The sequence below is a fragment of the Saccopteryx bilineata genome, chromosome 2 (genome assembly GCF_036850765.1).
Source record: "Saccopteryx bilineata isolate mSacBil1 chromosome 2, mSacBil1_pri_phased_curated, whole genome shotgun sequence".
In the NCBI taxonomy this organism is placed as follows: domain Eukaryota; kingdom Metazoa; phylum Chordata; class Mammalia; order Chiroptera; family Emballonuridae; genus Saccopteryx; species Saccopteryx bilineata.
Window position 1 is genome coordinate 316,398,915 of NC_089491.1, and position 14,501 is coordinate 316,413,415.

Below are 14,501 nucleotides of genomic sequence, written 5' to 3' on the forward strand. Positions count from 1 at the left end.
TGGTCCAAAGTCCTTCCTGACTGACAGGAGCAATGTCAGTTCTGGGAACTTAACATGTTTAACTGAGAGGATGAGTTGCTGGTTTGATTCAATGACCCTTGACTTGCCAGTGCCTCTTCTTCCTTTTTCTCTTACTTCTCATTCTCTTCTTCCTCCTTTTTCAATGATGAAACCATGTTCTTGCAAATCTTCCTGATTGTTGGCCAAGACAAGGAAGCTCTAGCAATATGGTTTTAATATTTTAATACACAAGGTCTAATCACAGATAACACTGCCATCATGTCTTTTTTTTTATTAAATGAGAGGCAGGAAGCAGACAGACAGACTCCCACATGCACCTCAATTGGGATCCACCTAGCAAACCCCCTATAGGGTGATGCTCTGCCCATCTGGGGCCTGAGGCAAGGCCATGGAGCCATCCTCAGAGCCTGGGCCAACTTGCTTGAACCTTTTGAGCCATGGCTGTGGGAGGGAAAAAGAATGAGAGAGAGAGAGAGAAAGAGAGAGAGCAGAGGAAGGGGTGGAGAAGTAGATGGTCACTTTTCCTGTGTGCCCCGACTGGGAATCAAACCCAGGACTTCCACAAGCTGAGCCAACATTCTACTGCTGAGCCAATTGGCCAGGGCCACCATCATTTTTTGGATGATCAATATGTACCAACTAGACAGATAAGGGGTGTACATTTGGAAGTGAGAAGATAATGTGTCTGCTTGAGGCATCTGGAGGGCTTAAGGAGGACAGAGAATAAACAGAAAAAAAATCTCTTTAAAATGACTCTCTTTAAAGACCTAAAACCTGTTTGTAAAGAAAGTGAGAGAAAGCAAATATATATAATCAGCCCAAGTTCATATTTTCACCTAATGTTTTGATCTTCTTTCCCCTCTTCAAACATATTCTCAATCATTACATGTGATGGTGAATGTTAAATAGTATCTTTATTTATATTTGTTTCTTGTAATTTAATAACTAGTATTTATTTATGGAATAAAAAATCTTTATTTTCTGATAAAGGGAGATCCTGCCCCCAAGAACAAATGTGTTCCCACATTCCAGTCACATAAGGTCAGTGTTGGAGCTTTATTCCCAACGCGGATAGGAGTCTTTCCACCAGCCATGGCTCAAAAATAATGTTTCAGTACTTGACGGGACAGAGAAAAGAGGACAGATAGTTCAGGTCCAAAACTGAACAGAGAAACTGTGGAAGAACTTTTGAGAGCTGTCTTTGAAAAAGCAGAATTCTAACCTGTGTTCAGTATTGGAGAACATATCAGGACATTGTTTCCCAAACTCTAGGCACTCCCCAAAGGCCCAATATATTTGTCATAATTACACATCATGTATATCATAAAACATTCTCTTTTTTAAACAATTTTAAAAATTATTTTTATTTATTCATTTTAGAGAAGAGAGACAGAGATAGATAGATAGATGGATAGATATAGATAGATAGATAGATGATAGATGATAGATAGATAGATAGATAGATAGATAGATAGATAGATAGATAGATAGAAGGGGTGGGAGGAGCAGGAAGCATCAACTCCCATATGCGCCTTGACCGGGCAAGCCTGGCATTTTGAACCAGTGACCTCAGCATTCCAGGTTGATGCTTGATTCACTGCCCCACCACAGGTCAGGCTATCAGAAAACATTCTTAATATTTTTAAATTTAAAACTACCTTATATCAACCTTTTGAATTTCTGACTTAATTGGCCATAAGAAATCATGTCCATGAAATGGCAGATAAAATATTCAAATTATATTTTATAATTCAGAATTAACACAAACATATAGTTGACATTTAAGTTATTCTGTTCTCCTTTGATGTCACCTGCTATAACACAAGCAGTATTCCTGCTTTCAGAGATATTGTTAGAAATTGGCGACTTAAAAATTTCTCTTGTAGGCAGATGAAATATTTTTAAAAGGCTTTGATAAATTACTTTGATGCCTCTTTGTGAAGTCTCTTCTCATTTGTGACATAGAAGACCTCTGGGGGGGGTGACCCTGAAAAGACCTTAGCTGGTAGCTTATATATTACTTGATGGAAGGGGAAAAGCTGAGGGAAAATTCCAGGGAGATTCAACAGCCCCCTCTGGGTGGGCCCCACAACAGTGCACCTTAATAGCTGGTGTGTCAGTGTGTGCTCCCCATTATCCTGTGAGCAAGACTAGCTTCATCTTGTTCTCTATTGTAGGAAACATCAGAGGGAACCACATAGGTGTGGTTCAGTAAATAGATTTTGAATGAATGCTTGTGACTTTTGTTCGCTTCTTTGCATTTCATTCAATGGTGATTAAAGGTTCCTTTAAAAAAAATAGCTCAAGCATGAAACCTTGAGGGCAACAAGGAGGAAAAGTGCTGATGAGACTGATTCCCACCCTGAAATCTGTCCTAGGACAGAAACACTTCTAGGACTGGGATGGATAAGACAGCTTCTCTGGGAAAGAAGAAAAAGGAAGAGTGAATTTCAGGATGGAACAGGGTCAATAGATGGTCCATGCTGACAGCCCCTACTCCAAGAGGCAGGTATTTTTCTTCCCTTCTTGTAGAGGAAGAGGAGGTGACCTTCCTCTGGTCACATGGCTTGTCAAATATAGAACTTGGACCAGACCTCCTTGTCACTTTTTTTTTTTTTTTGGTATCTCCTACTGAATTATACAGCATGCTCAGGAAGTAGACCAGTAAGATATAAAGTTACTGAGGGAAAGAGATTAAAGAATGATTTATTGAAAAAAAAATGGATCATGTGATTTTAAAGGCTGGCAAGTTCAACATCTGCTGAGCCAATGTCCCCATTTAAAGATGTTCAGGCAGAATTATCTCTTACTCAGAGAAAGATCAGCCTGCTGTTCTATTCAGGGCTTTAACAGATTGGATGAGACAAACCACACTATGAAGGGCAATCTGCTTTTCTCAGTCTGATGATTTGAATATTAATCTCCCAAAACACCTTCACATAATCACCCAAAACACTGTTTGACCTAATATCTGGGCATCTCATGGCCAAATAGTCACATAAATTAGCTTTCACATTTTCTTTCTAGCACACTGAAAAATTATATGAACATAATAAAGATGGAAATATTTATTGGACATATACTTCACTGTGATGAATATGAAAAAAAATCTTAACAATGAGTAAAAATTTAATGAAATTATGATTAATGATTAAGAAGTTGTAAATAAGTGGCAATTAACTTCAATGACAAAATTATTCACAAAGTGATTTAAACTTTGTCTTGAATTTTCCAATAGGTTCTTTTTTTTTTTCTATAAGAAATAGAGACTTTATTAGGCACAGAGGGTGACTAGTAGGCAGAGTAATGGAATGGCTACTGGGCTTCCTCTCAAGCTGGAGTATAGTATGCCAGAGGAAGGAGGAGTGGATGAGGATGTGTTTTCTTGGCCCTCTCCACACTAGATGGCATGTAGATGACCCTCCAGCCAGATGAACTCTCTATTGATGAATGGGTTCTTCACAATGGCTTGTACCAGATGAGCATACTCAGCAAGGTCAACCAGTCAACTGGGTAAGGGTGCCTGGCTGGCCAGGAAGTTGTGCACTTTCTCTGGGAAGCTGGTCAGTAGTGGGGTGCCAAATAGACCTGGAGAAATGGTTATCATTCGGATGCCCATGGGAACCAGATCCTTAGCAATGGGTGGTGTCATGCAGAGCATGTTTCCCTTGGAAGCAGAGTATGCAGATTGTCCCACCTGGCTCTCAAAGGCAGCCGTTTCTGGTGTTGATGATACCCCACATTGGCCTCCCTGGTCTGGTTCATTCTGATCTAATTCACCAGCCACAAGGCAGGTCACATTGAAGGTGCCTATAAGATTCACATTGAGCACTTGCCAGAAGTCTTCCCATGTATGGGCTTGGATCTTCTTTAAGTTGTATGTCTTGATGGCCACTGCCATGCCTGCACAATTGACTGCCATGTCCACATGGCCAAACTTTTCTTTTGCTGGAGTAAGGGTTGTTGCACATCCTTTCCTGAGGTCACAGTGGCTGGGGTGAAGGTGCAGCTTTTCCACAACTTCTTGGTCTGGGCATCCCCCTGTGAGCTGGGCAGGTCCAGAAATACAGCGGTGGCCCCTGCCCCACCAGTGGCTCTGTTGTGACCAGGCCTAGGCTGAGGCACCTCTGTTTATTATGGCGACTGGGCCCCTCTTATGCAGACATACTACAGCCATTTTTCACGGGCCTCTCCAATAGGTTCTATGTCAAACAAAGTATCAATTAATAAATATTAAATCAATATAAAATTAATTATTTTAATGATGTTGCTGATTAGATGGGATGTTCCTGTGATTTTAAAGAAGGAGAATGCCAGAATATTTGAACCATTCTCTAAGTTCTCTTCAAAAGTTGAAGAAGCCCAGCCTGACCAGGTAGTGACACAGTAAATAAAACATCAGACTGGGATGTGGAGGACTCAGGTTCAAAAACTTGAGGTTGCAGGCTTGCGCATGGGCTCATCTGGCTTCAGTGTGGGCCCTCCAGCTTGAGTGTGGGATCTCTGGTTTGAGCATAGGATTATAGACAGAACTCCATGGTCTCTGGCTTGAGCCCAAAGGTCACTGGCTTGAAGCCCAAGGTTGCTGGCTTGAGCAAGGGGTCACTCACTCTGCTGGAGACACCTCCCCCTCATCAAGGCACATGAGAAAGCAATCAACGAACAATTAAGGTGCTACAATGAAGAATTGATGCTTCTCATCTCTCTCCCTTCCTGTCTGTCTGTCCCTATCTGTCTCTCTCTCTGTCTCTGTCACCAGAAGAAAAAAAAAGTTGAAGAAGCACAAACACAGGTTGTAAGGAAGTATGCAGAAGCAGGTAGCATGTCATGTTGGGAAGCTGTGATAAAAAAAGATGCTCTCTGACGTGGGTCTAGGGTCTGAGTTGCCAGAACATCTAAATTACAATAACTAAAGTGTGATCCTAGTGAAAATCATGTGTCCAAGGTGGTACAGATTTATAAAGAATATAGGAATCAGCTATATGTTCTCCATCTGTAGGGTTAAAGTAATGAAAATAGAGCCCTGGAGGCCACATTTAACTGCATGTTTCTAGTATCATTATGGGGGACCTGCTGAGATGAGCTGCAGCTTTACCAGTCTGTCTTAAAAGCAAAAAAGAGGACTTAGATTAGCAGGCCATAGGATCAAGGAAAAATGCATTTAAGGACAATCTGGGTAAAGACAAAGATGTCAACAGGTAGCCTGGCTCTTTTCAACATTTATAACAAAATGGCAGCCAGCTGAAGGGAACAGAGTAGAAAGGTTTATGACTCAGGGAGGGTGGAAGATACGAAAGGGTCATCTCCCCCAATCAAGAAAGAGAGCCTTTGACCAACAGTTAGAGAATCTCTCAAGTTCTTCCTCAGCCCTAGTCGCTGACTGAGAGCTAAGGCAGGGCCTCTGTGGGTCATGAGCACGTAGCTCAGTGAGGAGGTCCTGGAGCAGGATGTGTTCTGTTTTCCAAGTTCCTGTCAAGCCAGTTATGGATGGATTTGCATTTTGGATGGAAAATTATTGGATCAGATCAGTTTTAGGAGCCCCACTTCGCAGTGGGTGGAGCAGCAGGGGCTATAAAGAGATTGTTCCTCGAGTGACCACCATCCTCCCAGCACTCGAGTCCTGATCCACTTTGGGGAAGTTGGTGAGTCTGATTTCTTGAGTTCTATATATTTTTTTAATATTCTGAACTTTGAAATTAACTAAAGACAGCAAGTTTGGTTTGTCCTAAGTGATGATCATTGGTTTGATGCTACTTATTTAGTAAAACCTTAGAATTGGGGCAGGTTGATGTACTGTTTTCTTTGTTTTTAGGTAGATAATTTGCTATCTTGTCCAAAAAATAAGTTAATAGGAAAGTTATAGTATGAGAAGAAAAGAAGCCAAAGTACTTTTTGTTTTCTGTATTGTTTGGTTTTCGTCCTGTTGTCTGAACACAAAGGCTTATGTCTTCGAAGGCGTGAGGCCCTTGCATTGTTCCTGAACAGCTTTTTGCTCTATACCTAAGTCAGCCTATTGGGACCTCACAAGAGATAATGGTGAGAGAAACTGCTTGTGAAATTGCTCAGGATTTCAGTACTTGTGCTGGCCTTTCTGGAAGATGTTATTTTCATTCATAACATATAACTTTGTTCTTTTAGCAGTATTTTATTTGGTAAAATGGGAAAAGGCAGTTTGTTTTTTTTAAAGGGATGGTGAAGCAATTTTCTAAAAATTAAGAGACAAGCCAGAGTCTTAAAGTAAAGCTAAGAGATGAAAGCACATGCTTGGAGATTGGTATTATCTAAGCATTGGATACTGTCTGTAGGAGTGCCTTCCGGTGACCATAGTCATGTAATTTCTTTCAGATTCTAAGACTCCAGAAAAATGTCTTACCAACAGCAGCAGTGCAAGCAGCCTTGCCAGAGCCGTGTGCCTACCTAAGTGCTCAGAGCCATGTCCACCCCCAAAGTGCCCTGAGCCTTGCCCACCCCCAAAGTGCCATGAGCCATGTCCAGCCCCAAAGTGCCCTGAGCCATGCCCCCCTCAGCTGTGCCAGCAGATATGCCCTCCTGTGCAGCCTCCTCTACCATGCCAGCAGAAGTGCCCACCCAAGAGCAAGTAACAGCTTCAGCATTCATCAGGGTCAGGAGAGAATAGGAAGTACTGGCTCATCCTTTTCCACAGCTCCTCCTTCATCTTCTCTTCAAAGCCCATCATGGATACAAAAGAAGCTCCTCCACCCTTCAGCCTGTTATATGCCTGTGATGATTCCTGACAGTGAATGATTTCTTCCTGAGGCTGTTGTCCTGCTACTCTCCAGGAGGAAGCCGAGAAAGGGCAGTCCTCAGCTGTGCCAGTGTCTCCCAGCTTCAGATGGAAGAGCAACCGCTCACTTGTGGGTGGCAGCAGAGAATTCTCTCAATGATGGCTTTGTCTGGCTGTCACCTGGATAGGATTTCTATCACTTGGGCAACTAACTTTTCTTTCATTTCCTGAATAAAATACATTTTTGTTGTGATAGGATAAATGTTTTCTTTCTTTCTTTAAAGCTGTTTGATACCAATATCATCTCATCATTTTGGTTTGTTTGTAACCTTTGATTCTAATGCTCATGTACATATTCTCTGTGTTATTTGAATTTGATGTCATACCATATATTATTTTTATATAATCTCAAAGCTATGTTATTTTTTAAAATTACTATTTTGAGGGACAAATAATGGAGATCCTCTGGATTTCAATCTCTCTACTAAAGTGAGAAATATAATATTTATCTTACAAACTTGCCTTAGGTAAAGAATTGAATGAATACACATAGTTTAGTTGCCACAATTTTTGACCTATAATTAGCTCTTGGTAAAGCAACAGATCATCATTGTCTTCATCTTCATCATCTTCATCACCATGATCACCATCATCTCTATTACCATCACAATCACCATCTCCATCACCATCACTATCACAGTCACTATCTCCATCATCAGCACCATCACCATCATAATCACTATCCCCATCACCACTACCACCATATTTTCTTTAGTACAAAAGTGATTTAGAGAAAACTAATACAAGAAATAAAAAAATTCTTAAACTTTATTTTCTTTTCAGATACTGTTCTCTTTCTTTTAAAATTCACATTTTATTTATTTATTTTTTTAATTTTTTAAATTTTTTATATAATTAATTGTGTTTACATAGATTCTAGGGTCACCCCAAATGCATCTCCCTTCCCTCTATTCCCCTCAACATCTCCTTTGCCCCCTGCCTACAGCGCCCTCCCCCCTTCCCTTCAGGTTTATCCCATCCTATCATCCCCTTTCCCTCTGTCCTCTTATTCTCTGGTCCCTTTGATCTCTCCTCTGTCTCAATTCTGTTCCTCAGTTCTCATTATTCCTTGGATTCCTCAAATGAGTGAGGTCATATAAGCATCCTAGAAGAAAACTTAGGCAGTAAGCTCACTGACATCTATCTCAGCAATATCTTTGCTGATGATCTCTACAGGCAAATAAAATAAAGGACAGGATAAACAAATGGGACTATATCAAACTACAAAGCTTTTGCACAGCTAAAGACAATATGAACAGAATAAAAAAACAAACCACACAATGGGAGAACATATTCGACAATACATCTGATAAGGGATTAATAACCAAAATTTATAAAGAACTTGTAAAACTCAACACCAGAAAGACAAACAATCCAATCAGAAAATGGGCACAAGAAATGAATAATTCATTTTTTTATTTTTATATGGTATTTCAGATAAAGAGCTTTTAGAAATTGGTTGAGTATTCTGCATAAAATTGAAGTTATTCTTAAAATATCTGTTAAAGGGAAATAATAAGAGTTTCTACAAGGAAAAGCGTTGGCTTCTCTCCATGTGAGCACCTGCTCTTCTTACTCTAACAGCCCACTAAAAATCAGGGTCCTATCACTTTTGTTCACCTCTGTAGATATTTTCTTAAATGTTCTGATCCCACATTTGAAAAATATTGGTGTTTAGAGGTTTATGTAGTTTTGAAGTTACTCTTGCAATGCAACCTGTTTACTAAGTGTTCAGCCTCTTGTTAAGCTGGTAAGGAGAAACAGGTTCTTTAAATACATTATTTCTTATGATCCTAACTGTCCAAATGAAAATAGTTAACTGAGATTATATGTTTATGTAATCTATACTATATATGTATACACACACACACAAATACTAATAAATATAGCATTACTTTTAAAAGCAGTAAAATCTTTATATAAAATCACTCCATATCTAAACACATTTACAACTAAGAGAATCTTCTTCTCCCTACATCTTCCACTCAGAAAACTAGAAGTAAAGCTCCAACATGATAGAACTGAGGGTGGAAGGAGGTTTCCAGATTAGAGCCCAACCCTCACCAGACTGTGAGGTAAATGAAAATAAACATTGATATTTGAGAGTTGTTTCAACTGTAACTAGTGTGTTTGAACCAAATCAGAAATTAGTTTTTTAAAGTGGGGTTCTATTATAACAAATCTTAACTATGTGGTATTAACTTAGGGGTCTGGAGGGGGTTGGCAAGAAAACTGATATGAAATACTGAAAATATGGAGATATATGTTATTCAGTGGCAAAACCTTTGCTCACATGATTGTAGTAACCTTGGAGGTTTATGAAATGTTGATTATTTGTGTTTTCAACTGAGTAGTTTCACAAAGACATATGTTCAGGAAATTATTGTGTAACTTGCATGCCCAAAATGTCAAGAAAAAAAATTCTAGAAATTCAAATTTTTGGATAATTTTAAAATCCATCATTTGTAAGCCCCAAAGACCTCTAATGGTGAGATTAGAATCAGTTTTGAACTTTAAGTTTACTTTCTTTCTTTACTTTTCTTTTTTAGTGACAGAGACAGAGAGAGAGAGAGACAGAGAGAGGGATAGATAAGTACAGGCAGACAGGAAAGGAGAGAGATGAGAAGCATCAACTCTTTGTTGTGACACCTTAGTTGTTTATTAACCCTTTGAGTAGTATGAAAGTTCATGTATGTCTTCATGCATAACAAAAGTTTTTATTTTAAAAATGTATAAGGCAACATTAAAAAAGGCAAATGTATGTTCTTCTTGTTTCTATAAATTGTTTATCAAACAAACATGACTTTAATTTAATAAAACTGTAACTGGAACTAATTTCATTTTTCTGAAAAAAACTCACTCTCGTGGGTCAGCAAAGATAAAAAACTCACTACTCAAAAGGTTAATTATTTTCTCATATGTGCCATGACTGGGTGGATACAGTTGTGCCAGTGACCCCTTGCTCAATGAGCCAGCAACCTTGGGCTTCAAGCCAGCAACCTTGAGCTCAAGTCAATAACCATAGGGTCATATATCTGATCTCACACTCAAGCCAGTGACTCCACACTAAAGCTGGTGAGCTCATGCTCAAGCTAGTGACCTCAGGGTTCCAAATCTGGGTCCTCTGTATCCCAAACCTATGCTCTATCCTCTGCACCACCACCTGGTCAGGCAAATTCACTTTCTATTGACTGTAACAACACAGAAAAGAAAAGAAAGAAAAGTGTGCAGTTTCTTCTGCTATTCTGAGAGATGCCTTGAGAAGCATTTCTAGAAAAGGAGTATGGTTATTGAACACAGGAATGATGACAGAAATTATATATAATATCAGATGTGCATTGAGGGTACTAAAGAAATAAACTATGAACCAAGACTAAAATGACTTTGATTTTTCAATAATACATATGACTTACCAGCCATCCTTTGTTACTTTCTACACTACCCACATCATGTGGCCAATGTGACTAACTACAAAAGACTGACTTTGAGAGGTATATGCAAGGTCTTCAAGGAACAATGGATAAAGGATTCTCTCTCAGAGAACAGTATAAGACATAACAAAGGCAAAGAAGAGAATGAATATGGAGAGTCTTATATGTTGCTATTCTTTTGTATGACAAGTATTTTCTTTCAGCTTCATGCTGATCCTCAGTTTTATCACTGTATAATTGATGATAAAACTGTATATACTTAAAGTAAATATTATCGTGGCATTTGTTTACTTTGTGAGATGATGACTAAAATCACTTTAACACAGTTATATCTTCAAATACTTACCATTTGTGTGTGTGCGTTAAGAATACTTAGAATTAAAGAGATTCCAAGACGGCAGCAGAGTAGGCAGATGTACAGACTCCCAGCTAACACAACCAAACTGGATTACAAATTAATTTAGGAACAGTCATAGTAAAAAAACAACTTTGGACTAAAAGAACAGGTCTCAAAAACCAAGGAGCACAGAAGAATTTACACCAATCCTGATAGGGAGTGTGGGGGCATGGTGGGGGCTCCCCTGCTCCCAGAAGAGAGGGGAGGTTAAGCCTGAGGGTCCAGAAGGGCTCTCATTACAAGGAGAGAGACCCTGAGAGATGGGCCTTTAGTCTTAGAACTGGAGACTCAGCCTAGAAATCCATGGACTGGAGGAGATAGACAGACAGCATTGAGTGGGGAGAAGAGCAAAGATCTGTGAGTGGGAAGAGGTGGGGGTGCCTTAAAGGGACAGAGCAGAAAATATTGCTCATAACCACTTGCCTGGGACTCTGGGGGCAAGGAGGACTGAGAGGACTAACTTGTCTTGCAGGAGGAAAGTGGGCAGAGCAAGACAAATGGTGATGGGGAGAGAAGTGCCTGCACTGACCTGAGTTAAGCTGACTTATTCACCAATGCAGAGGCAACCATACCTGGGATAGGAGTTGATCCCTCCACCCAGCACAAGCTTAAAGTGGTTCTGGGTGTCCCACCTCCAAAATGCTCTCCAGTACCAATCAGCACAAAAGATACAGTGGAAAGCAGTAAGTAAGGGAGAGGGGCAATAACTCAGGTTTCCAGGGAGACCTGAGATATACCTTCCCACTCTGATACTGAGAACATGCCCTGTCCCCAAAGAGCAACTGGCAGAACACAACTTCATATTCTCAGAGGTCACACCCACCATATTCTTGAATACAGTTTCAAATAAGCCCACTGCTAAAATCAGTAAACAAGCTCCCTGATGAGTTAAGAAAACTGAAAGCAGGCAAATTAAGATTTTAATGTGGCTCTACTAGTTAAGGAGACCACAACTTGAACAAGCCTGCAAGCCACACACAGAAACAATGGGAAGACAGAGGAAATTAAGCCATATTAATCAAAACAAAAAATTCCAAGAAAAAGATCTGGACGAAATGGAAGAAATCAAATTACCAGATGCAGAGTATAATATAATGATTGTTAGGATGCTTAAGGATCTCAAAGTTACAAAGGATGGAATTAATGAGCACCTAAATAAAGAAATTGTAAGCATCAAAGAGGATATTAAAATCATAAAAAATAACAAGACAGAAAGAACAAACATAATATCAGAAATGAAGACTACACTAGAAGGAATTAAAAACAGGCTGGATTAAGCAGAGGATAAAATCAGTGACTTAGAGGACAAGATAAGCAAAAGCATGAAAGCAGAAAAGTAAAAAGGATAAAAAAGTCTAAGGAAACACTAAGAGCTACGTGACAACATGAAAAGAAACAACATCTGCATAATAGGGGTTCCTGAAGGAGAAGAGAAAAAACAAAGGATAGAGAACATGACTGAAGAAATTATAGCTAAAAATTTCCCTAAATTGATGCATGAAAGAGTCACACAGGTTCAAGAAGCAGAGAGAACCCCTTTAAAAAAGAACCCCAAAAGACCTACACCAAGAAACATTATATTCAAATTACCAAAGCTAAGAGATAAATAAAAAATACTAAAAGCTACAAGAAAAAAGCAGACAATCATCTAAAAAGGAGCCCCCCATAAAGATAACATCTGACTTTTCAACAGAAACACTTGAGGCCAGAAAGGATTTACAAGAAATATTCAAAGTAATGCAGAACAAGAACCTATAACCAAGACATCTTTATCCAGCAAGGCTATCATTTAAAATTGAAGGAGAAATAAAAAGCTTCCCAGACAAAAAAAAAAACCTCAAGAAATTCATTACAACAAAATCAATGCTGCAAGAAATGTCAAGGGGCCTGCTGTAGACTGAACAAACCAGGAAAAAAATCCAGTAAAAGAGAAATGTAGATTTAAAAAAATGGCAATAAACAACTACATATCAATAATAATAACCTTAAATGTAAGTTGATTAACTGCTCCAATCAAAAGACATAGGGTTTACTTACGGTGTTTCCACTATAAAGACTGCTGTCTTAGGAACAAATGCTGATGAACTATTTCATCAGTTCCACCTTCCTCAAAGACTTGTATGTCAATATAGAGCTCCATGTTTTATAGGACATACTCGAGCTCACTCCATGCTCCCTGGAGCTTTAGCACAAGGGAATGCCCTTGTTGATCAGGCCACCAAAAGAAAATTATTTGGAGCAACCATGACAGATAGAGCAATTCAGTCTCATACTGTTCATCACCAGACCGCTACAACCCTGTGTAAACAATTTCAACTTTCTCGGGAAGCAGCATGGCAGATTAGAAATCCTGTCCAAGGGGTCCTATACTACAATCTGTCCCTTCATTTGGAGTTAACTCTCAAGGACCCCTACCAGGACAACTTTGGCAAATGGATGTTACTTATATACCTCCATTTGCCAAACAGTCCTATGTCCACCTTACACTGGATACATATTCTGGATTTATAGTAACCTCTGTCAGAACAGGAGAGGCTGCTAAGCATGTTATAGCTCATTGTCTGTATGCATTGTTCTTTATTGGATTTCCTAAACTGGTTAAACTGACAATGCTCCTGCATATGGAGCAAAAGCATTTACTGTATTTTGTCAAACTTTTTGAATTATGTGTATTTCTTACAATTTTTAAAGTCAAGGTATTATTAAAGTGTATCCAGCAAATATTTTAAAGTCAATTTAAAAAAATTTAAAAGGGGTGAGTCATATCCTGGAACTCCTATGGGTCTACCATATCATGCTTTTTACTTAGAAAAATTTAAATTTCTTTTGAATGCAGATGAACAGGAGATGCCAAATCTTTTTCTCCTGCAAACTTCTACCTTCTTTTATTTGATCCAGCTAATAACACTGTTTTGTCTTTTTCCAAATAGCTCTAGATATATGGAAAAGGTTTATATAGGCAGATGGGGATCCTTAAATCCCTCAGTGAGATCTTCTGAGCATGGCTTTTAAGATACCAAGAGGCAGAAAAAGCCCAATAGAGATCAGGTGAACTACCAGCTTTTAGGATATGCCCTTAAAGGCTCCAACGCCCCAAAGGGGTCTCATAGGATGCCATCTGGGTCCTGCTTCAATAGTGGAAAGGAAGGTCATTGAGCTAAAGCCTGCCAGACTTACATGCCTCTGCTGTGAGGAAACAGGAACACTGGAAGGTAGGCTTCCCCCTCGCTCCTCTAAGGGAGGGTTCAGTCTCTTCCAGCCCTGCTCCAGCCACCTACAACCTAACATTGCCCAGAATGCTGGGGTTTGCCACTGAAGGCTGAAGGTGCTCAGGGCCATTGGCCCTACCTACGACACTGTGGACAAGCCAAGGGTATTTCTTTAAAGAAGCAGGTAAACTGATCTCATTTGCACAAGGGCCACTTAACTATGTCTTGCCTGAATAGTCAGGTTTTTTATTCTTCCCTTGAAGATCTCTGTTGTGGGTGTTGATAGTCCCATTTTCTGCTGCTTTGTTTAATATATAGTGTTTCCTTTATTCCTCCTACCTCAATGCCCCACTCATATTTTAGGCTGGGATCTACTCCTAATTTAGAGCTCTCTTTCTCCCTTTTGCCAACTTCTATTATGAATCTACCTTTGCCACCCAGCTTAGTGTATCCTAAGGTTCTCTTTACCACGCCACAGTTGCAGAGCTCCAGGGAAAAGCAACCTGCTCTCATCTCTCCAGGCAGAGGATAACAGAAGCTCCCTCTCCACGCATGCTGCAGATGGCTTTTCCAGTCTACTTGACTCATTACCAGCTAGAAGCAGTGGTCATTGGGACTTGGACATGACATGCAAAGTA

General features: G+C 39.6%; 1 protein-coding gene and 1 pseudogene across 1 annotated transcript; one reads left to right on the forward strand and one right to left on the reverse strand.

Moving 5' to 3' along the window:
* Positions 1–3,421: 3,421 nt before the first annotated feature.
* On the reverse strand, positions 3,422–4,198 carry LOC136322583 (3-hydroxyacyl-CoA dehydrogenase type-2 pseudogene; annotated as a pseudogene).
* A 2,187-nt stretch (positions 4,199–6,385) lies between these two features.
* LOC136323383 (small proline-rich protein 2E-like) lies at positions 6,386–6,623 on the forward strand. The gene is given in 2 exon segments (XM_066255217.1): positions 6,386–6,445; positions 6,447–6,623. Coding segments are annotated over 2 exon segments (237 nt in total).
* Positions 6,624–14,501: the final 7,878 nt, after the last annotated feature.